General features: G+C 35.7%; 1 protein-coding gene and 1 pseudogene across 3 annotated transcripts in view; both read left to right on the forward strand.

Moving 5' to 3' along the window:
• LYPLA1 (lysophospholipase 1) overlaps window positions 1–25,148 on the forward strand; it is a 62,227-nt gene that overhangs the window by 15,259 nt on the left and 21,820 nt on the right. For 2 of the 3 annotated variants that reach the window (XM_019729834.3, XM_019729833.3), the window contains exons 3-6: window positions 17,610–17,675; window positions 19,103–19,150; window positions 21,091–21,161; window positions 24,213–24,286. In XM_019729834.3, coding sequence (XP_019585393.1) covers window positions 17,610–17,675; window positions 19,103–19,150; window positions 21,091–21,161; window positions 24,213–24,286 — 259 coding nt within the window. The remainder of the gene's footprint in view (window positions 1–17,609; window positions 17,676–19,102; window positions 19,151–21,090; window positions 21,162–24,212; window positions 24,287–25,148) is intronic. The other variant, XM_074318794.2, reaches the window with a different exon arrangement.
• LOC109446434 (eukaryotic translation initiation factor 2 subunit 3, X-linked pseudogene) lies at window positions 1,355–5,077 on the forward strand (annotated as a pseudogene).

The raw sequence follows: 25,148 nt of genomic DNA on the forward strand, positions 1-25,148 counted from the left end.
TAGGTTATCCAGTTTGTTGTGTACAATTGTTCATAGCACTCTCTTATAATTCTTTTCTTTCTGTAGAACCAGTAAAAATGTTCCCATTTTTATTAATGATTTTAGTAATTTGAGTCTTCTCTCTTTTTTCTTACTCCATGTAGTTAAAAGTTTGTCAATTTTGTTCCTCTTTTTGAAGAACCAACTTTCGGTTTCTTTGTTTTTTCTCAATTGTTTTTCTATTCTCCATTTAATATAGCTCTGTCCTAATCTTTACTATTTCCTTCCTTCTACTAGCTTTAGCTTTAGTTTCTTCTTCTTTTTCTACTTCCTTAAGTTGTAATTTTAAGTTGTTGATTTGATATCTTTCTTGTTTTTTACCTTAAGCATTTATAGCTATAAATTTCCCCCTTAGATTACTTTTGCTGAATCCCATATGTTTCGGTGTGTTATGTTTTCATTTTCATTCATCTCTAAATGTTTTCTAATTTCCCTTGAGATTTATTCTTTGATCCATTGATTGTTTAAAAATGTGTTGTTTAGGGGTTAATATTCAAAATATACAAAGAATCCGTACAACTCAATAGCATAAAACAAATAATCCAATTTAAAAAATGAGCAGAGAAACAGACATTTTTTCTTGAAGACATACAAATGGACAACAGGTATTACATGATTTCACTTATACATGGACAACAGGTGTATGAGAAGGTGCTCAATTTAACTAATCATTAGGGAAATGCAAATCAGAACCACAATGAGATACGTCACCTCACACCTACCTGAATGGCTATTATCAAAAAGACAAGAAATGACAAGTGTTGGTGAGGATGTGGAAAAAAGGGAACCCTTGTACGTTATTGTTGGGAATGTAAATTAGTGCAGCCATTATGGAAAACAGTATGTAGGTTCCTCAAAAAATTGAAAATATAACTACCATATGATCTAGCAGTTCTATTTCTGGGTATATATTTGAAGGAAATGAAATCACTATTTCAAAGAGATATCTGCATCCCCAGGTTCATTGCAGCCTTATTTACAATAACCAAGACATGGAAACCACCTAATTGTCCACCAGTGGATGAATCAATAAAGAAAATGTGACACACACACACACACACACCGGAATATTATTCAGCCATAAAAAGGAAGTCCTGCCATTTGCAACAACATGGATGTATCTTGAGGGCATCATGCTAAGTGAAATATGTCAGACAAGGAAAGACAGGTATTACATGATTTCACTTACACGTGGAATCTAAGAAAAAAGAAAAAAAGCCAAACTTATAGTTACAGAAAACAGATTGGTGGTTGCCAGAGGCAGGAGGGTGGGAGAGTGGGTGAAATGGGAGAAGGTGGTCAAAATGTACAAACTTCCATTTATAAGATAAGTCCTAGAGATGTAATGTACAGCATGTTGACTCAGTTAGTAATACTGTAGTATACATTTGAAAGTTGTTAAGAGAGTAACTCATAGAAGTTCTCATCATAAGGAAAAAAATTTTGTAACTATGGTGATGGATGTTAAACTTATTGATTTTGCAATATATACATATATCAAAGCATTATGTTGTACACCTAAAAACTAATGCAATGTTATGTGTCACTTATATTTCAAGAAAAGAAGAATAAAAAAACACAATGAGATACCACTTCACATCTAGTAGGATGTCTGTAATAAAAAAGACAGATAACAAGTATTGACAAGAATATGGAGAAATTTGAACCCTCATACACTGATTGTGGGAATATAAAATGCTTTGGAAAACATTCTGGTAGGTCCTCAAACTGTGAAACATAAAGTTACCATACAACCTAGAAATTCTACTCATATTGAAATTGAAAACATGTCTACACTAAAACGTACACAAATATCCACCTCAACAGTATTCATAATAGCAAAAAAGTATAAATAACCCAAATGTCCCTCAACTGATTAATGGTTAAGCAAATGGTGGTATATCCATACAATAGAATGTTATTAGGCCGTAAAAAATAATGAAGTACTCATACAATGTGAATGAACCTTGAAAACATCATGCTAAGGGAACAAAGCCAGTAACAATGTGTGATTCCATTTATATGAAATGACCAGAATAGGGAAATGTGTAGAGACAGAGGCTACAGGTCTGGGAGTTATGGGGGTAATGGGTAGTGACTGCTATAAGGGGCGCAAGGTATATTTTGAAGGTGGTGAAAATGCTCAAATTGTGGTGATAGTTTCACAGCTGTGTGATATACTAAAAAAGTAAAAAATGTACACTTTAAATAAGTGAACTGGATGATATGTTAGTTATATCTCAATGAAACTTATATAGAAAACAAAACAAATAAAAAATAAAGGTGTTTAGAGGCAGCTGCTGGGGCGTCTTTCTTTCCAAGCAAGGTGGCGGGGGTGCAAGGCTGGTATGACTCTCGGGCAGCCACATCTGTCTTGCCAGGGTCTCTCCACCTTGGATGTTACCAAAGTGATGCTACTTTCACACGAAGTTATCAGCAGACAAGCCACAATTAACGTAGGTACAATTGGTCATGTAGCTCATGGGAAATCCACAGTTGTAAAGCTGTTTCTGGAGTTCACACTGTCAGGTTAAAAAATGAAGTAGAAATATTACAATCAAACTTGGATAATGCTAATGCTAAGATAAACTTGATGACTCAAGTTGTCCTTGGCCAGAATGTTATAGATCCTTTGGAAGTAGTACACCCGATGCGTTTCCTACAGACATTCCGGAGACTCAAGGGAACTTAAGATTAGTCAGACATGTTTCTTTTGCTGACTGTCTTGGCCATGATATTTTGATGGCTACTACCTATGCTGAACAGTGCAGCAGTTATGGATACAGCTCTTGTGTTAATAGCTAGTAATGAATCTTGTCCTCAGCCTCAGACTTCTGAACATCTGGCTGCTATAGAAATCATGAAACTGAAGCATATTTTGATTCCACAAAATAAAATTGATTTGGTCAATGAAAGCCAGGCTAAAGAACAGTATGAACAGATCTTTGCATTTGTACAAGGTACAGTAGCAGAAGGAACTACTGCTATTCCAATTTCTGCTCAGCTGAAATACAATATTGAGGTTGTCTGTGAGTAAATAGTAAAGAAAATTCCAGTACCCCCAAGAGACTACTTCAGAACCCCAACTTATTGTTATTAGGTAATTTGATGTCAACAAACCTGGCTGTGAAGTTGATGACCTAAGGGGGGTGTAGCTAGTAATCTAAAAGGAGTCTTAAAGGTGGGTGAGGAGATAGAAATCAGGCCTGGTATTTTTTCCAAAGACAGTGAAGGAAAACTCGTGTAAACTAATCTTTTCCAAAATTGTATCACTGTTTGCAGAACATAATGATCTTCAGCATGCTGCTCCAGGAGGTCGTACTGGAGTTGAAACAAAAATTGACCCCCCTTTGTGCTGGGCTGACAGGATGGTAGGGCATGTACTTGGTGCAGTTGGAGCTTTACCCGAGATCTTCACAGAATTGGAAATCTCCTATTTCCTGCTTAGACAGCTGCTAGGTGTGTGCACTGAAGGAGACAAGAAAGCAGCAAAGGTGCAAAAGTTGTCTAAGAATGAAGTGCTCATGGTGAACATACCTAGGATCCCTTTCGACAGGAAGAAGAGTTAGTGCAGTCAAGGCTGATTTGGCAAAATCATTTTGACTAATCCTTTGTAGGATTTTTTCTCCTACTTCTGTAGGAGAAGAGAAAGAGTTGAGAAACACTGGCATTTAATTGGTTGGGGTCAAATAAGAAGAGTTGTGACGATCAAGCCAACAAAAATGATGACTGAAAAATTCCAGTTAAATAATGCATTTGGATAAAGTCAGACTGTTCTCTTAACAACCTAGGGGTATATTTTCAAAGCAATACTGGAGAATAAATTTCACTACTCATTACCTTAGTATTAATAGTAGCTATTATTCTCATTTTTTGATGGTGAAAATTGAACCTCTAGTACTAAAATGGAGTCTACAATAAATTGAAAAATTGGCATAATGTTGGATTAAATCTACATTTTACCAGAAATTAATCATTCCCAAATAATGTTTAATTTATATATCAATGCAGGTTTGAAATGAAACTATTTGCTACAACCAGCCTTTGCCATAGCACACACTGAACCTATTTGAAATAAAGTTTTTCTTATGTTCATGATTCATTTTTCAGTAGCTCTAGGATTGAAAGGATTGTTAAACCAGTGAAAACTTGAAAACATGAATTCTTGAACACCAGCTTCCCTTTGCCTATTTTATGTTGCTTTATCTTGGCAGTTTTGAGTAAAAAGAAATTAATGGGTTGAAATAAAAGAAGTGTTTAAATTTAGGTCCAACAATTTTGTGAATTTTCAGTTTTACTGTTGTATTGGTTTCTAACTATCCTGTGTGGTCTGAGAAGATACTTTGTATGATACCTATCTTTTAATATCTGTTGAGACTTAATTTATGGCCTAACTTACGGTCTATTCTGGAAAATGTCCCACGTGGACTTGAGAAGAATGTGTATGCTGTTATTGGGTAGAGTGCTCTGTATATGTTTGTTATATCTAGTTAGTTTAATTTAATGTATTGTTTAAGTCCTCTATTTCCTTATCTTGTCTCTGGTTGTTCTATCCATTAATTGCGAGCAGGGTATTGAAGTCGCTAGTGATTTTTGTAGAGCTGTCTACTTCTCCCTTCAATTGTTTTAGGTTTTGCTTCATATATTTTGATGGTCTGTCATTATGTGCATAAATGTTTATAATTAATATGTCTTCATGCTCTATTGAACTGTTATTGATATATAATGTCCTCCTTTATCTCCTAACCTTTTTTTATTTGAAGTGTATTTTGTCTGATGTTAGCATAATCACCCTTACTCTCTTGGTTTTTATTTGCATGGAATATGTTTTTCCATCCATTCACTTTCAACTTGTTTGTGTCTTTTGATCTCAAATGTGTGTCTTGTTCACAGCATATAGTTGAATCATTTATTTTTATCCATTTTGTCAACTAAAATGTCCAGCAAAAAAAGAATATTTGGTAAGTTAGAATTCCAGCCATTTCTGTGCAGAAAGGTATCTTCTGAAACAATACAGCATATTTGCATAAAAATAGAAGTGTATTCACTGAAATGTTGATTTTTTTCCTTGATTTTGCCATTACACGTGCTTTTCTTTTTGTTTTGCTTTTCGCCCTAATTGTCATAAGGAATAAAACCCAGTACAGTGTGCGTGTGTGTGCATGCGTGTGAGAGACAGAGACAGAGACAGAGACACGAGGAAAACATGGCCTATATCTTACAGCTCTTCTGTGTGGATCTTTTCTAGATCCCCATAGTGGAACGTAACCTTGTCCTCCTCTTCCATATTCTGACACTTTTCATAATATTTTTGTAGTGCTTAAACTTTTATTTGCAAGGTATATGATGTTTTACCTACTAGATTATAGGTTCACTGAGGACACAGTCCATATCTTAATCTTTGTATCTTTCATGCATGTACGATAGTTATGATTTTTTAAAAAAATTCCACTCCTACTTTTGTTTTTCTTCTTTAACACATAAGAAAGACATTTTCTTGGGCTGTTACATTGGGCTAGGGCTGTTGTCCAAAGACCATGTGTATATTGGGGAAAAAGAGAGGTTTATGCGGTTAAAATATAAACAAACATAGCTAAAAGTAGCATATCTTAGGAAAACACAAAATAGAGATGAGTAATTCATATTAATAATTGTGAGATTATGATTTTAGGCTCAAATAGGGGGTAGTGTCATGAATAGTTAAGGTTTAATGTGGCATTGCTTCGCTGTGTATATGTTTGGGTTGCATAGTTGAGAAGGAACTCTTCAAAAGCCTCACTTACTCAAACAGGGCCAAGAACTAGTCAGTAAACCAAAAGGCATTTCAACTGCAGAGTCTATTCTAAAGCTCTACTACCTTACCAGAATGGACTCTAGCTTTTTTATTCTTAGTCAAATGTATGTGTATGTATATATGAGAACTACAAAAGGCCATATGAACATATGTATTCAAAAAGCTATATAAGACCCTTTGGTATGGAGAAAATAGCCAAGGTTTTACTATATTAAGAACAATTCTAAAATTAACGTACAAAATATTTTATTCTGTTTCTGTGGTCACCATTGACTTATCTTTACTATTTACAAACTTTATAAAGTAGCTTTACTTTATAAAATATAAGGGTGTAAGGCTGACATTTTAGACAACTACCGTGTTTCCCTGAAAATAAGACCTAACTGGAAAATAAGCCCTAGCATGATTTTTCAGGATGACATCCCCTGAACACAAGCCCTAATGCATCATTTGGAGCAAAAATTAATATAAGACCCAGTATTATTTTCGGGGAAGCACGTTATATAAAATCAAGCTTTTATTATATGTAGTAATACTTTTAGGAACATAATTGAACCTATTGCAATTTGGACTCTTAATAGGTGGAAAATTGTGTTTTATAATTGTTATTTTTAGTAATTACATATTCCCAAAGCTATAATTAGCTGAAATAATACCGTGGTGTTTAGGGCTTATTTAGTTATCCCAGAGGTTGTTAGTACAAATCCTGAAATAGAAAACACAGTGATGATGCACTTAAGAAATTGAAAAAAAGAGAAACTGAAAGTATACATAAAATTAGTATTGGCAGTGACCATGGAAAGAACATTTTATAACATGGCTATACTGTTATATTTTGCAGGGGTAGCAGATAGGTTTTATATTGTAAATGCTGCTTCGAGTACCTTGTTGAAAAGGTCTCTAAGAGTGGCATAGAGTGTGGTAAATGTCTGGTCTCGGCCCAGGATCTGGGAGTAGCAGCCCATATGCCAGATATTTATCATTGCTGCATAATATTGCTAATTAAACACATTAAAATGCAATTATAGGGGGCCAGCCAGGTGGCTCAGTTGGTTGCCGGTTTGACTCCTGGACTCCCACAAGGGATGGTGGGCTCTGCCCCCTGCAACGAAGATTGAACATGGCACCTTGAGCTGAGCTGCCACTGAGCTCCCAAATGGCTCAGTTGGTTTGGAGCCTGTCCTCTTAACCACAAGGTTGAGGGTTTGACTCCCTCAAGGGATGGTGGCCGTCTACAACTAACAACGGCAACTGGACCTGGAGCTGAGCCGCGCCCTCCACAACTAAGATTGAAAAGACAACAACTTGACTTGGAAAAAGTCCTGGAAGTACACACTGTTCCCCAATAAAGTCCTATTCCGCTTCCCCAATAAAATCTTTAAAAAACAAAGATTTAAAAAAATGCAACTATACTATTTGAAAGCTAACAATCCACATAGTTTGGAATATTATTCCTGATTCTACTGAAAATAGTAGACAGAAAACCTAGAGGTCATTAACACCAAAAAATAAATATATTGAACAATATCACAGTCAAGTCAATAGCCCATAATAAATGGAAGTTAAAATAGAAAAGGCAATGAAAAACTGATTAAAGTTGTTTGAAATAGATAGGTCTAAAATACATACTTGAGTAATTAATACAGCACATGCCTTTATACTTAGCAGATGGCAGGTGATTACATTGGCAAAATCTATAACCCTGTCTTAAAATTATTTCCCAAATCCTTTCAGACTTATCTCAGGGCAGGTAAGTCAATTCACTTAAATGTATCCATCTTGTACCCTTTACCCTAACTCAGTAGACTCTGCATCAGCAATGAGTAGCCTGTAGCCCAGGGGCCATACTCAGTGGTCTACATTTAATTTCAGGAATCCCTTCATTGTAAGGGGGAAACAGGCTCAGAGAAGGCCACACTCAGCCGACTCTAGTGACTTAGTGCAATACTTCACTAGTGGTTGAGTGTGGCAAGCAGAGATTTTTTCAGTTGGTTTGCAACTGTTAATACAGTTCTTAACTCAGATTCTCTTAGTCTAGGAACTTTTTTGAGGTGGAATTTTAACAATTATTTTGAAAATTGTATTGTGGTATAATACAGTATTCAAATGTTCAGCTGGATAAATTTTTACAGAACCATGTCACCATTGAGCTGATGAAGATATAGAACACTCCTAGCATCTCAGAAATATTCCTCCCCTTTCTAGTCAGTACTCTCCCATCTACAGAGGTAACCATAATTCTGACTTCTGTTACTATCGGGTAGTTTTGTCTGTGCATGTCTATCATACAAATGAAATCACGTGTGTCTTCTGTGTCCACCTTCTTTTCATTATGTTTGCAAGGTTTATCCACTTGAACATAATTTTTTTTTATTATACATTTGTGTAACTCAAATATGTATGTGTGCTTTTGGTGTAAAGAAATCCCAGATTGCTGTCATTGAGCGTCCCCAATTGTTAATCTTTTTAACTCTTTGAAATCAACCTTAAGCATGATCTTCCATCACTAAATACTCCACTGTGTATTTCCCATTCATAGGGACACTTACATAATTTCTACATCATAAAACACTCCAACTAGGAAATCAGCATTGATCCAACACTACCAACTAGTACACAGAATCCATTCAAGTTTTGCCTACTCTCCCAACTATGTCTGTTTCCTTCCTGGTCCAAGATCTTTTCCAGAAATGTGTTACTTTTAAGCTGTCAGTCTTCAGTGTGAAAGTGTATCAGCCTATCTTTCATTTTTTGAAGAGTACAGCCTTACTTTCAGTACATTCTGTAGAATGACACTGAACTTGGGTCTAATGTTCCCTCATGATTGGGCTCAGGTCATATATTCCTGTTTTCTTTTTGGTAACAGTTTGATTAAGACATAATTTATATACCACACAATTCACCCATTTGAATTATGCAATTCAGTGATCATTTAGTATATTCAGAAAGCTGTGCAACCATTTTTATCACTCCAAAAAAAATAAAATCCCTGTACTCTTTATCACCCCCATGAATCAGTCCTAGATAACCGCTAATCTACTTTCTAGCTCTAGATTTAACTATCCTGTGACATTTCATATAAATGGAATCATACAATAAGTGGTGTTCTGTAACTGGCTTCTTGTATTTAACATGTTTTTAAGGTTCATCCATTTTATAGCATATATGAGTATTTCATTGCTCTTTATTGTAATATTTTATCTTTTTTTCTGTTTGTTTTTTTTAATTAAAGTTTATTGGGGTGACAATTGTTAGTAAACTTACATAGATTTCAGGTGTACAATTCTGTATTACATCATCTATAAAGCCCATTGTGTGTTCACCGCCCAGAGTCAGTTCTCCTTCCATCACCATATATTTGCTCTCCCTTACCCTTATCTAACACCCCTCTCCCTCCTTACCCACTGGTAACCACTAAGCTATTGTCTGTGTCTATGAGTATTTCATTCTCATTTGTTTGTCTTGTTTCTTTGTTGTTTTTGGTTTATATACCACATATCAGTGAAATCCTATGGTTCTCTGCTTTTTCTGTCTGACTTATTTCGCTTAGCATTATAAGCTCAAGATCCATCCATGTTGTCACAAATGGCCCTATTTCATCTTTTCTTACTGCTGAATGGTATTCCATTGTGTATATATACCACAACTTCTTTATCCATTCATCTGTTGAAGGATATTTTGGTTATTTCCATGTCTTGGCCACCGTAAATAAAGCTGCAATGAACCTTGGAGCACACATGTCTGAGGATAAATGTTTTCAGATTTTTCGGGTAGATACCCAGGAGGGGGATTGCTGGGTCATACGGTAATTCTATTTTTAACTTTTTGAGGAACCTCCACACTGCCTTCCATAGAGGCTGCACCAGTCTGCATTCCCACCAACAGTGTATGAGGGTTCCTTTTTCTCCACAGCCTCTCCAACACTTGTTACTATTTGTCTTGTTGATGATAGCCATTCTGACTGGGGTGAGGTGATATCTCATTGTGATTTTTATTTGCATTTCTCTGATGATTAGTGATGTTGAGCATTTTTTCATATGCTTATTTGCCATTTGTATGTCCTCTTTGGAGAATTGTCTCTTCAGGTTCTCTGCCCATTTTTCAATTGGGTTGTTTCTTTTTTTGCTGTTGACTTGCATGAGTTCCTTGTATATTCTGGATATTAGCCCCTTATCGGAGGCACTGTTTGCAATAATCTTCTCCCATTCAGTTGGTTGCCTCTTTATTTTGTCGATGGTTTCTTTTCCTGTGCAGAAGCTTTTAAGTTTGATATAGTCCCATTCAGTTATTTTAGCTTTTACTTCCCTTGCCTTTGGAGTCAAATTCATAAAAAACTCTTTGAAACCAAGGTCTATAAGTTCAATATCTATGTTTTCTCCTATGCGGTTTATTGTTTCAGGTCTTATGCTTAAGTCTTTGATCCATTTTGAGTTAATTTTGGTACATGATGACAGACAGCAGTCCAGTTTCATTCTTTTGCACGTGGCTTTCCAATTCTCCCAGCACCATTTATTGAAGAGGCTGTCTTTTCTCCATTGTATGGTTTCTGCTTCTTTGTCAAAAATTATCTGTCCATATTTATGTGGTTTTGTTTCTGTGTTCTCAATTCTATTCCATTCGTCTATGTGTCTCTTTTTCTGCCAATATCATGCTGTTTTGATTATTGTAGCCCTGTAGTACAAGCTAAAGTCAGGGAGTGTGATACCTCCATCATTGTTCTTTTTTTATTAAGATTGCTTTGGCTCTTCGAGGTGTTTTGTGCTTCCAAACAAATCTGATGATTTTTTGTTCTATTTCTTTAAAATATGCCATTGGGATTTTGATGAGGATTGTATTAAATCTGTATATTGCTTTGGGTGTAATATGGCCATTTTAACTATGTTGATTCTTCTAATCCACGAGCACGGAATGTCTTTCCATTTCTTTGTGTCTTCTTCAATTTCTTTTAAAAATATCTTATAGTTTTCAGCATATAGGTCTCTCACATCCTTGGTTAAGTTTATTCCTAGGTATTTTATTCTTTTGCTGCAATTGCAAAAGGAATTGTTTTCTTTTTAATTTCTTTTTCTGAGATTTCATTGTTAGCATATAGGAATGCAGTGGACTTTTATACGTGGATTTTGTAGCGGGCAACCTTACTGTATTCGTTGATTGTTTCTAATAGCTTTTTGGTGGACTCTTAGGGTTTTCTATATATAGCATCATGTCATCTGCAAAAAGTGACTATTTTAATTTCTTCATTCCCAATTTGGACGACTTGTATTTCTTTCTGAATGCCTGATTGCTCTGGGAAGGACTTCCAACACTATGTTGAAAAGCAGAGGTGATAGGGGACAGCCCTGTCGTGTTCCTGAACGTAGAGCAAAGGGCTTCAGTTTTTCACCGTTAATTATGAGATTAGCTGAGGGTTAGTTATATATGGCCTTTATTATGTTAAGGTAGTTTCCTATTATACCTATTTTATTAATTGTTTTAATCATAAATGGATGTTGTATCTTGTCAAATGCTTTTTCTGCATCAATTGATATAATCATATGATTTTTTGTCCTTTATTTTGTTTATATGATGTATCACATTGATGGATGCGCAGATGTTGAACCATCCTTGTGCCCCTGCGATGAACCCCACTTGGTTGTCATAAATCTTTTTAATACATTGTTGCATTCGATTTGCTAGAATTTTGTTTAGGATTTTTGCATCTGTATTCATCAGAGATATTGGTCTGTATTTTTCTTTTTTGTGTTGTCCTTACCAGGTATTGGTATCAGGGTAATGTTGGCCTCATAAAATGAGTTGGGGAGTACTGTCTATTCTTCAGTTTTTTGGAAGAGTTTGAGCAGGATTGGTATTAGATCCTCTTTGAAGGTTTGGTAGAATTCACTAGTGAAGCCATCTGGTCCCGGACTTTTTCTTTGGGAAGGTTTTGGATGACTGATTCAATTTCGTTACTGGTGATCGGTCTGTTTAGATTTTCCAGTTCTTCATGGTTCAGCCTTGGAAGGCTATATGTTTCTAAGAACTTGTCCATTTCTTCTAGTTTATTGAATTTGGTGGCATATAGTCCTTCATAGTATTCTTGGATGATCCTTTGTATTTCTGTGGCGTCCGTGATAACTTCCCCTTTTTCATTTCTGATTTTGTTAATTAGTGTCTTCTCTCTTTTTATCTTAGTGAGCCGAGCCAAGGGTTTGTCAATTTTGTTAATCTTTTCCTAGAACCATCTCTTTGCCACATTAATTTTTTCTATTGTCTTTTTGTTCTCTATTTCATTTAGTTCTGCTCTGAATTTTATTATTTCCTTTCTTCTGCTGACCTTGAGTTTCATTTGTTCTTCTTTTTCAAGTTCTTTAAGGTGTAACGTGAGGTTATTTATTTGGTATTTTTTTTGTTTCTTGAGATAGGCCTGTAATGATATAAATTTCCCTCTTAAAACTGCTTTCGCTGTATCCCAAAAATTTTGGTAGGATGTATTCTCATTCTCATTTGTTTCTACGTATCTTTTGATCTCTCCTCTAATTTCTTCATTGACTCAGTCGTTCTTTAAAAGTGTGTTGTTTAATCTCCATGTATTTGTGGTTTTTCCTGCTTTCTTTTTACAGTTGATATCCAATTTCAAAGCCTTGTGATCAGAGAATATGCTTGGTATGATTTCAGTCTTCTTAAATTTGCTGAGGCTACTTTTATGTCCCAATATATGGTCTGTCCTTGAGAGTGTTCCATGTACACTAGAAAAAAATGTATAGTCTGATGTTTTAGGATGAAGTGCTCTATAAATGCCAATTATGTCCATTTCATCTAATGTGTCATTTAGGGCTGCTATTTCGTTATGTATTTTCTGTTTGGATGATCTATCCATAGCTGTCAATGTTGTACTTAGGTCCCCTCAAATAATGGTGTTTTGGTCAATTTCTCCCTTTAGTTCTGTTAGTAGCTGCTTGGTATATTTCGGTGCTCCCTGATTGGGGCCATAAATATTGATGACTGTTATGTCTTCTTGTTGTATAGTCCCCTTTACCATAATGAAATGTCCATCTTTGTCTCTTGTTACCTTTTTCACCCTGAAGTCTGTTTCATCTGATATCAGTATAGCTACACCTGATTTCCTCTGGATACCATTTGCCTGGAGTGTCAATTTCCACCCTTTCACTTTGAGTGTCTGTTTGTCCTTGTAGCTGAGATGCGTCTCTTGGAGACAGCAAATGGTTGGTGCCTTTTCATTGGTGAGTTCAATCCATTTACATTAGGGGTGATTATTGATATGTGAGGATTTCCTATCATTTTATCTTTAGTTTTCTGGTAAGACTGTTTCTCCATTGTTTCCTTGCCTTTTTGTTGTTGTCTGATATTTCTGTGTGGTAGTATTCTATGATGTTTCCCTCTGTTTCTTCTTTTATTACAGTATATGTTTCAGTTCTGGAAGTTTTTTTTGTTTTTGTTTTTGTATTTGACTGGTTACCCTTAAGTTTATGTAAAAGAAAGTTTGATATTTAGAGTATTCCATTTTCTTCAGCATGCCTACTTTCTCCATTCCCATGTTCCGGTTCAGGCCTTTACTCTCCCCCTTTTTATGTTTTGATTGCCACAAATTGTCCCTGTTGATGGTGGTCGAAAGGCCTCCTTTAGTTTTTCTGTAGTGCAGGTTGTGTATTAGAAAATTCCCTCAGCTTCTGTATGTCTGGAAAGGTCTTTATTCGTCCTTCATATTTAAAGGATATCTTTGCTGGGTATATTATTCTTGGCTCATAATTTCTCTGTTTCAATAGTTTGCATATTTGGTTCTACTCCCTTCTGGCTTGTAGAGTTAATGCTGAAAAAGCTGCTGGTAATCTAATGGGCTTTCCTTTGTAGGTTACCGTGTTCTTTTCCCTGGCTGCCTTGAGGATTCTTTCTTTGTCATTGGTTTTTGACAGCTTCAATACAATGTTCCTTGGAGAAGGCCTGTTGGGATTGAGGTAATTAGGTGTTCTATTTGCTTCTTGGATTTGAGGATCCAGTTCTGTCCTGAAGTTTGTGAAGTTCTCATCGAGTCTTTGTTTGAATATATTCTCTGTTCCCTTCTGTCTTTCTTCTCCTGCTGGTATGCCCATTATCTATATTGCTCTTTCTGATGGAGTCAGAAAGTTCTTGTAGAGTTCTTTCATTTCTTTTAAGTCTGAAGTGTCTTTCTTCTTCCATCCGTGTCATTTCCAGGTTTCTATCTTCGGTGTCACTGATTTCTTTCCTCCACCTGGTCAACTCTACTTTCCTAAGCTGGCTATTTCATTCTTAATTTCTTCTATTGAGTTCTTAATCTCCAGAAATACTATTTGATTCTTTTTAAAATTTGAATCTCTTCGGTAAAATGTTCATGTTGTTCTCTGATTGTGTTTCTGAGTTCATTAAACTGCCTTTCTGTGTTTTCTTGTATCTCTTTGAGTGTTTTCAGAATGGCAATCTTGAATTCTCTGTCATTTAAGTCACATATTTCCATATCTTTAAGTTCATTTTCTGGAGGCTTTTCATTTTCTCTCTGAGCTGTCTTGTTCCCTTGGTTATTCATGGCAATTGATGATTTATTATTTCTCTTCCTGGATATCTACAGGAGTGGGTTCTTCAACAGGTTGATAGGAAGAAGTCTTTCTTTTGTTTTCCATACTTGTTGATAGAATGTTTTATTTTCTCTACAACTGCAGCATTTTTTTCTCTCTCACACTGTAGTGTTATGTTTTCTCTGCACTGTTCCAGCTTTGCATACAATGGACTGTTTTCCTGGGAGGTGGGCTTCCCTCTGTTAACAGTTTACCTGGGTCATAGGGCGCAGCATCTTTGTGGGCATGTGGAGAACTTTTGAAGTTTCAGAGCTCTTCCTGTGCCAGACTCAGAGCCCGTGTGTTTCAGGAGTTCTGTTCACTCCTGCAGGGATCCGCCTAGATAGGTGGGGACAGGGGCGGGGTGAGGTGTGAGAGGTTGCCTAGAGCAATGACAGCGACCACCACCACAGCCAGTCTTGCTTCCACAGCTGCCTCCTCTTTGCCGGAATTACTTGGCTGTGAATCTGGATCTGTGGACCACAGTTCTCAGTACTGCAAATTTTGTATTCTTTTGATCTGATACTGCTACTGTTCCACTTCTAGCACTGGTCAGGTGGGCCGGGGCAAGGTTGGTAGGGTAGGGAGGTGGCAGCTAGGCTCAATGCCTAATGCTTCCATTCTCTGGGGCAATGAGGGCTTAAACCACCATTTTCAGCCTTCTTCCCTCAGGCTTTGCTCCAAGGTCTCTGCCGTGAACGTTGGGTTCAGCCGTGTTATATGCTGTCCCCTCAGCCCTGTGGTCCATAAGCGGAGCCGTAACAGTCTGAGTTCTTCCCTCTCCTGCAGCTGCGCTAGTTCCGGGATGCAGTGAGCTCGGAGCACTGAGCTAGATCTGTGTCCTGCGCCCACCCGGCTCCATCTCTGCACTTCTCCTTTCTCTCCTCCCTCGTTCGCGTAATGTGTCCACCTTTAGGTGAATTCAGTAGTGAGCCTCTTCCTCTTGCCTGTCTGTTGTGCATGGAGTCCTTTGTGGAGTTATAGTTGTTCGATTTGTTCTAAATTCCAGGGGAGATTTACAGAGGCTCACCTCACACCGCCATTTTGATTTTACCCTCATTGCTCTTTATTGTTGATCATACTCCTTTAAATAGAATTGCTGAGTGATAATACCAGCAGTATATGAAAATTCTGATTTTTCTCCATTCTCATTAAATCTTGCTATTTTTGTCTTTTTGGTTATAGCCATCCTAATGGGTGTGAAGTGGTATCTCGAAGTTTTTATTTGCATTTACTTAATGACTAATTTGTTGAGTATTTTTTTCTGTCCTTGTCGGCCATTTGTATATCTTTGGACACATGTCTCCTGAAGTCCTTTACCCATTTAGTTTTTGTTTGTGAATTGTAAGAGTTCTTTACATATTGTGTATACTTTTTAGACCCTTTTTAGATACGATTTGTAAGTACTTCTCCCATTCTGGCAGTTGTCTTTTTACTTTCTTCATTTTGTCCTTTGAAGCACATCAGTTTTTAGTTTTAATGATTGAAATTTTTGTTGTTGTTGCTTGTGCTTTTGGTGTCACATCTAAGATACTATTGCCTAGTCCAAGGTCACAAAGGTTTTTGTATATTTTATATATTTTTTTAGGAGGTTTATAGTTTTATCTTTTACATTTAGGTCTTTGGTACATTTTGAGTTAATTTTTGTATTTGTTATGAGGTTGGAGTTCAATTTCATTCTGTTGCATGTGGATATCTACTTATCCCAGCTACTTTTGTTGAAAAGACTATTCTTTCCCTATTGATTTGTTTTGACATCCTTTTCAGAAATGTTGACCATAAAAATACTTGTGTTTATTTCTGTATTCTCAAGTTTCTTCCATTGATTTACATGTCTTTCTTTATTTCAGTTCCACATTGTCTTTATTACTGTTGCTTTGTAGTAACTTTTGAAATTGGGAATTGTGAGTCCTTCAACCTATTCTTTTTCAAGATGTTTTTGGCTAATCTGGGTTTCTTGAGTGTCCAAATGTATTTTAGAATTGGTTTGTCAATTTCTGCAAAGCCAGCTGCAATTCTGACAGAGATTGTATTGACTCCATAGATCAGTGTGGGGACTACTACTATCTTAATATTATCTTTCAGTACATGAACATGGCATGTCCATTTATATAGACCTTTAATTTCTTTGAACATGCTTTGTAGTTAAGTAAACTGCATAGTAAAGTAGTTTAAGTAAAGTTAAGTAAACTACATTGTAAAGTCTTATATGTACATACACACAGACATACAGATAAACTCACATATAAACACACAAATACACGTGTGTGCACACATATATAAGTTCTAGAATATTTTAGCCTGGCTCATAGTGTTACATAAATGTCAGTATTAACACTGTTACTAATTTTTTTTGTATATCCTTAACACTTTCGGGGAAGGTGGATTAAAATAGAAAAATAATTACCAGAAAACCATTTAACATTTATTTCAGACTATTTTACACAAAAAATGTAAGCTACTTTTATTTAATCTTTTAATAGAGACAACATGTAAAAAGTATCAAGTATAATGTCAAGTGTAAAGCAGGAAACTGTAGGTATGTGTAGTATGATCCCATTTTAGTAAAAATCTTTTTCTTAAAGTGATATGCATGGGAAAAAATGGAAGGAAATACATCAAAAGATTACCTGTTTATTTCTGGCTAGAAGGATTATGATTATTTACATTTCTTGTTTTTTTCATATTCTATTTTGAATATATGTGTACATAAACAAAGGACAGAATGCTAATTTAAGTTATTTTTAATAGTGTAAACATGTAGAGATATCAGACAACTGGTTTACTATACTCCTCTGAGGAGTATACAAAATATTAATTCATACAAAATATTAATTATACAAAATATTAATTCATACAAAATATTAATTATATTACCTGTCTTCCCTACTTTGTTAGGCACATTTTTGTGAGGTTATAAAGAGATACAAAAAAGATATCTATATTTTGTAAATTAGAATGCCTTGTGGAAACATAGGAAAGAAAACACACTTCTCTTTAGAAATCATCTTTATACATAAGTAAAGCTTAAAAGTCTTTGGGTTGTTTCTAGGTTGATGCTGGTGTTTTAATTAATAGCATTGATGGCCCACACTTTTAAGATGAGTTAAAATTTATCCTGACAAACTTCTTAAAGTACTGTTCTGTTACTAATTTACTATTAATTGAAACAGTACCTAATGGCATTGTTCAAATAATTTCTCTACTAGGCATGGATGGGCAGAAGCCTTTGCGGGTATCAGAAGTTCACATATCAAATATATCTGCCCGCATGCGTAAGTATTTTTAATCTTTAAGCTTGTGATTCAGAATCGGGAGAGGAACAATTGTGATAGATTTACTTTCCTGAAAAGCATTTGAATATAATTAATTTTTATTCTTATATTCTGTTTAAGAATAAATATTAGTAAATTCTTTAAATCTATAATAATATCTTAGTTACATTGATTTCTTTTCTTTTGTTGAGAAATTTATAATAGTGTTGTCTTAGAGGTTAGTGAACTCACCGCCAGAACAATTCTTTTAGCTATACAAACATCTGTTAAATTCTAAGGATATCCGTGAGGTATCTGTGAAGGGGATTTACCTGTTAGGTTTGTGAGAAATATTTACTATGTTGAAAAACTTCTGCATTTTATCAGTTAGAGGCAATGTTTTGTACTGTGGAAAGAACACAGACTTTGGAGTCTGATAGATTTGGTTTAGAATTCTGAAAGTGTTTGTGGATGTCAAAAAGAAGCTAGTAGGTTTTGAGCAAACTCAGAAAATCAATAAGTCAGTCAAGTTTTAAGTCAAAAGATTGCTGAGAAGCAATAGCCATGGAGAAGGCAAGTGGTAGGCGTGTGCTAGTAGGTTAGTAATTTCACCCTCAGAAGTGGTAGTGGCAGCAGAGGTGATAAATGTGAAAGAGGAAATGGAAAGAGGAAAAACAGAGGGCTTATCATTTTGTGAATCTGCTCAATTGCTACTGGCCCCAGAATTGAATTCGGTCTAAGGCTATTTCACAACCTAGGGGCATTTATGTTCTCAAAGAAATTTTAAGGAGATTTTGTAATCTCTAAAATAGACTTGTTTCACTGAGTTAGGAGGATTGTGGTGAGATGTAGTCACAGTGTATTTATTTTTCCTTTCTTTTCTACCTAGCTACATTCAGGTTGTCCAGCAAAATTTTTATCACAGACTTGAATTGGGTGTAATGGACACTTAGGTAAAACTTGTATTTTCCTTATTTATTTAGAGGTCTCTTAAATAAGCAGGTATATATAGCTAAGAACTAGAAAATAAGCAAAAATGTAATCTGAGTTTATGGGAGTTGATGTTACATTATCTGTGCAATAAATTGCTCATGTCCTTAGCCCTTAAGCCAGAGTCATATTTTGTACATTTCCAGCTGTCTTGGTTACTGGTTTTTCTTCTCATGTCTGGTTTGAAAGTATTAAGTAAGGGTGTTGAGAAAGGAAAATATTTTTTATTTGCCAAACTTAGTTCTTTCCAGCTGCTGCTCTGTCTTCAGAACACACTTGGAGAGTATGGGGAACAGAATTGTACAGGTGTGGATGCAGTGAAACAACTCATAGGTTAAAATTGTAGAATACAGTTTTGTGTAAGCCTTAAGTAATTACCTATCTTTGATGAAATTTATCAAGTTTTTTGCTTTGTTGTATTCTTATTTTGCTGTGGTTTTTTTTTCTTTCCCATGTAGACCAGTTATGCCAGTAACATTAAATATGAATATGGCTATGCCTTCTTGGTAAGTAAGAATTTACTTATTCAGTAACAACTTTATATTTATACTTAGTTGTTTTAAAGCAGAAGTGCTTTTGTGTATAGCAGTTTTTAATTAGCTATTTTAAGTTGCAAAGTTAAATAAATAACTTTAAATTTAACCTTTAATTATTTAAGTTTTTATATTTTAGATTCAGGGGCAAATTTAAGGAGTCAACAGGTAGAGAAACAAGAGAGAGTGGGTAAATAGAAATACTGCAGAAAATATCTCCCACTGCTTGATAAACTTTTGTTGATTTCGGTAACCAAACATTTGACTGACCCTATGTGTCTTTCTGATTAAGCCATGGTGTCTTTACCCTTCCAACTTCTTCTCTTTCTGTAGAGCTGGTGAATTTTTAAGAAAACCATTTCCTCTTGAACCCTTTCAAGATATTTTCACATTCCCTCTATGCTTCATAGTCAGGAAGCAGAGTCAGGTCTTTGTTCCTCTGCGCCACTTCCAGACTATGAGTTTTTTCCTGCTGCTGTCTGAGACGCGTGCAATCAGGTCTTTTCAAAAATGTTAACTTTGATACCTGATTTTTTCCTTTCCACTCTGTTTTCTACCACCATTTTATCTTTTGGGTGACTACTGGATCTTATGTAAATGGCCCATTCACAAACTTGACTGGCTTGTTACTTCCTTGGCTCTTCTCTTCCCCAGTGACATTTTGTTCTCTCACCTTTAGTCATCAGCAGTCATTCCTTGGGCCTTGTCATCTGGAACTGTCCCATCTCTGAAGTCACTTAATTCAAAGCTGATATTAAGCATAATTGTTCATCCTTTGAGTTTGTTTCCGTTTCCATACTATTTGTTCTTAGACCTCTTTAGGACTTCCAGTCTACTGTCTGTCTTCTCTACTTCTTCCCATCCATCACTAACCCACCCCTGCACTTGCTCTTTTATCTACTTTACAGTTCTTGGCAACTGTTACAAGTTTCTGTCTACCTTGGCCTTTAGTTCTTTCATATTTTCCCTCTCTAGCAAAATTGCCGTCCAAAACCAAAATTTCTACCTAATGTTGCTAGAGACCATAATGATAGTGTATAACTTGATAAAGAAGTAGAAAGGCATAATCTATGATGTAATCTAGGCATTATCATGCTAACTGAAATAAGTCAGACAGAAAAAGTCGAGAACCATATGATTTCACTGACATGTGGTATATAAAAATGAAAACAACAAAGGAACAAGACAAACAAATGAAGAACCAAAAACTCATAGACACAGACAATAGTTTAGTGGTTACCAGAGGGCAAGGGATGGTAGATGAGGGTAAAAGGGATCAAATATATGGTGATGGAAGAACTGGGTGGTGAACGCACAATGTGATACATAGATGATGTAATACAGAATTGTACACCTGAAATCTATGTAACTTTACTAACAATTGTCACCCCAATAAACTTTAATTAAAAAAAAAAAAAAAAGGTAAAAGAAGTTGAAAGGGCCAAAGGAAGGCTTCCCTTGGTCTCTGGTTTGAGAGATCTGTAATACGTGATGAAAAAGTTTTTCAGAATATGAATAGAGATTAGTAGCTAAATTTCATTGTATCGACTTACGATGCATTAGAAGGGGAAATGAGTAGCTGGAATTTATTGCAAACTTAGGAGTGTGGGTTGAGGTTCCTGCGTTGGTGCAAGATTGGACTAGATAATATTTTAGATATTCTTACACTAAAATTATGTGGCACTGTGACTTTTTAACATTAGAATATATCTAGTTGGGATGAAAGGCATTTATAGAATGTTACATTCACATGTTTAAATTAATTATTTGGCCTCTGTAGACATTTTGAGTCTAATGTTGTAGAGAATACATTTGGTCAGCCCTTTTTATCCCAACTGCTATGAGTTTGGCATACCAACAGTAGATATTCTTAGAATCAAATGATTCTTTTAAGATTTTGCCTTATTTTCCAGGTTTGATATTATTGGGCTTTCACCAGATTCACAGGAAGATGAACCTGGAATTAAACAGGCAGCAGAAAATGGTAAGTACAGAAAAGTTTTGTAAAAACAAAAGCATTCTGAGATATTTTAGTAGATTGAATAGTTTTATTGTGGTTAGAGCGCAGTACCCATAATACTACGGTCGTCGGTTCGATTCCCACATGGGCAAGTGAGCTGCGCCCTCCACAACTAGATTGAAAACAATGACTTGACATGGAGCTGATGGGTCCTGGAAAAACAAACACACTGTTCCCAATATTTCCCAATAAAAATTGGAAAAAAAAATAAAGAAATACCACAAAATTATCTGAACCCAAGAGGTGGTGCTGTTTCCATTTCTTTCTGATCACTCACTCTCTAGCTTGTCTGCCATGATGGCCACATGGACTCACTTAACTGCGCTCAGTGAAGATGGGTGGGGGGAGGAAAGTGGCATTTATCAAGCTTCAACACTGTCAGATGAATAATTTTGCTTTGATTTACATATCAAATGGAGAAAATAGCAAAATGTTCAATAATCGTGGCCAGTTATCTTCATTAAGGGGACTTGAAATACAGATGAAAATAATAATATAATGCTGTAATGCTATATAATGCAAATTATATTAATTTTAGTGTGGTATTAATAATAGATGCCACTGACTGAACACTTAGCTATAAAACTAGGCAATTCTTATAAATCATCTCATTTAATACTCCTGTGAATTGAGTATTAGCTATACTTTACAGTATCTCCAAAATGTGTTCTCTGGTTAGTATTCCATGCTCCCTTATGAACAGGATAATTCCGTTTATTTTTTAGGTGAAAGAATAAAGAACACGGACTTATTGGGAAAAATCTGGATTTAGAAAATGCACAGAAGCATCCTTTTACATACGTGTTCTGAAATATTTGCAAATAGACAATGTGATGACTAGGATTGACTTCAGAATGCTCTAAGTGGTGACACAGCAGGCACTGATAAAATTAGCCTGGCTGTGAATTGATAGTTGTAGAAGTGAGGTCCTGTGTACCCAGGGAATCATTGCACGTTCTTTTAGCTTAAAACCCCCAAACAAGTAGGATCCTTTTAAAAAATATTTTTTAAAATCTTTTTTAAGGACTTTTAATAACTTTAAAACAGGGAAGAAGATGCATTCAAAACACATTGGATATTTAGTAATGTCAAACCAAGAACACTGACTGTTAGGGTCATCAAAAAGGAGATCAAAGCTAGAATCCTAGAGCTAGGATTTTGTCAAAAAAAAAAAAAAAGTGACAAAAATACATATTGGGTATGGGAATGAGTTATTAGGCCCTGTGGAAGATAGGAGCTGGGCTTTTTGGAGAGGACAGGTAGGCCTGGTGAGTTCCAAAGTAAAAAGTTCTGTTCTAATGATAGAGTTGGCCTATGACATAGTTGCCATTTCTTTCCTCTTCGAGGTGATGTATTATTGGAGAGAATTAGGCTCAGACTCAGCTGTGAAAGAAAAAGTCTCTGTCTGTGGGCTGAGAAACTATGTTACTGAACAAAGAAGCCAGTGCTCAGGTTAAGTCCAGGGAGCACAGTGGTGCCCTTGCCCTTATGCAGAAGGTGACTGAAATTAGATCCTACTGCTCCACAACTGACTGCTGTCATTGTAGTTTGTTAACTTTATCTCAGCTGTTGGTGTAACCATGGGGAGTAAAGCTTTGTGAAACTGAGGGAAAATAGTCCCAACAGTTCCGTCGCTGCTAGCAGCTAACATTTACCAGGCACCCACCGCAGCCTTCCCTCCTCAGAGCTCGGCTGTTTCCTGCCACTTCTGCATCTTCTTTCCAACTGAGGCTGTGCAGTCTTTCCCTAAATAAATCACTCTACTTCTCAACAGTTCTTTTATTTCTTAAGCCCTCTTTACTGTTCTAAACCCATTCTCCTATGCCCTAATCAGGGTATCCCTACCTTGTCATACTAATCCTAACTTAGAACTAAACTTTATGAAAAAACAGAATAATTTTTAATTTGTGCACGTGGTTGTTGTTTTTTCCCCAATGTTCTAATAATTAAAGCAGATTTTTGGTTTTTGATAAAAAGGAAATATAAAGTTGGAAATTTTAATCTTAAAAAATGAAACTCTTGCATATATGTTAAAAATGAAAAACGATACAGTGGTACCTCGGTTTTCGAATGTAATCCGTTCCAGAAGACTGTTCGAGTTCTGAAACGTTTGAAAACTGAGGCACGGTTTCCCCATAGAAAGTAATGCAAAATGTATTAATCTGTTCCAGACCTTTAAAATCAACCCCTAAAATTGCAAATTTAGCATGAATTTTACTGTCTAATGATACTATAGATCCATAAAATTTATGGTGTTCGTAAACCGAAATGTTTGTCAATGGAGACATTCCAAAACCGAGGTACCACTGTAAATTTGTAAAAGGTGCCATTATTCCAAAAACTCAGAGTGACCATAAAGAAAAGGAAATTCTTGGAGTTATCAAATATGTTTAATGATGCATGCCAAAGTATTTTGCAGAAAAAGAAGAACTCATTTGATTTGGTCCTACATTTACTGGCTATAGGAAAATTTAATACTGTGTTTTTTAAAAACTGTTGAAATAACTGTAAATCACAAACCATGTAATCTGCTTTAAGTACTTACATTTTTGGGGGGGAGGGTCATAGAATAAGCGTTTATTATCAGAGCACTGGTGGTCTGAGAAGGCAGTGGGTTAACACCTCCAAAAACTGCCTTCTTAACTACTTACTATTTTAAAATCACAACTTTTAGGTACAAATTCCTATGGTTCATTTGAAGAGAGAGAAGTATAAAATGTATGTAAGCAGAATTGACCATAGATAAAAGAATATCCATGTATTGATGAAAGAACCGTTGTTTATAAAGTATGTAACAAGAAACAATTGAACAGTTTTAGTAGCACCTGGAAAATCTGAGTTTTATGATGAAAATACATTCTAATTTTGTATTTTAATAGAGTGCTTCAAGTTTTTCACTTGTTTTGACTTTTAATATACTTTATGCTTTTCTGTCATTAATATTTTTCCATTTAAATTGTATCAATGGCTTTAACTTTGAAAGTATTGGTGATTTAACTTTCATGTTGTTTTTAGTAAAAGCTTTGATAGAGCAAGAGGTGAAGAATGGCATTCCTTCAAACAGAATTATTTTGGGAGGATTTTCTCAGGTAAGATAAAGTTTGGGTGGTATGTCAGTACCATCAGTATATTTATCTAGAAGTCTGTGGTTTCAATCCTTTTTCTATGAAGGAGTCCTTTTTTAAGAAGATGTTATGGAATCTGATATACTAAGTATTTTTAATGCTGAATTAAGTACGAATGGACTAGAAATAATTATTGAGAATACTTTATACTCTTTTGCTTTTCTAGTTTTCTCTCTTCAGCAGTAGCCTTTACCTTATAGATTACATCTAGAAAATGAATTTATTAAGTAAATTGATTGGAACCTGGAATATTAACGCTATGTATCCCTTTAAACAAAACTAACTTAAATACAGATATAAGTCCCCTGTCTAGGAGGAGACTACTAATAGGAACAGTAAGGTGTAAGACAAGAGAATTTCTTCCCTCTTTTTGTAACAGATTCTCACTGGTTGAGCCCTGCAGATTCCCCTGCAATCCATGTGGGGCGAGATCAGAGTAGGGGCTCCCACAAAGCAGCCCACATGCTGGGGGGCACTGGTCCCACTGGAGGTTCAGGGGAGACCTGTCTGTGTGCTGCTGTGTTAGCCTGATATAGAGGCAATACGGTCAATGTGTGCTGCTTCTCTTGCCCTTCTAATGCAGTCTGCTTGGTCTCTGTGGTGCTTCAGCCTCACGCTTGTACTCTAGGATTCTCTCAGAGGTGTCTTATTCTTGAATTGTTGTTAGTTGTTCTTGTGAGGGAGAGCGAAGTCAGGAACAACCTATGTTGCCATCTTGGTGTTGTCACTCTATCCTCTTCCCTCTTTTTATCATGTAAAATAGGTTTTAGATATAAATATGTGCTTATTTTTGGTATCTTCTCTTTATGTACTTTTTCTTCTACCT

The sequence above is a fragment of the Rhinolophus sinicus genome, chromosome 7 (genome assembly GCF_057876585.1).
Source record: "Rhinolophus sinicus isolate RSI-liver-muscle chromosome 7, RSI-T2T, whole genome shotgun sequence".
In the NCBI taxonomy this organism is placed as follows: Eukaryota; Metazoa; Chordata; class Mammalia; order Chiroptera; family Rhinolophidae; genus Rhinolophus; species Rhinolophus sinicus.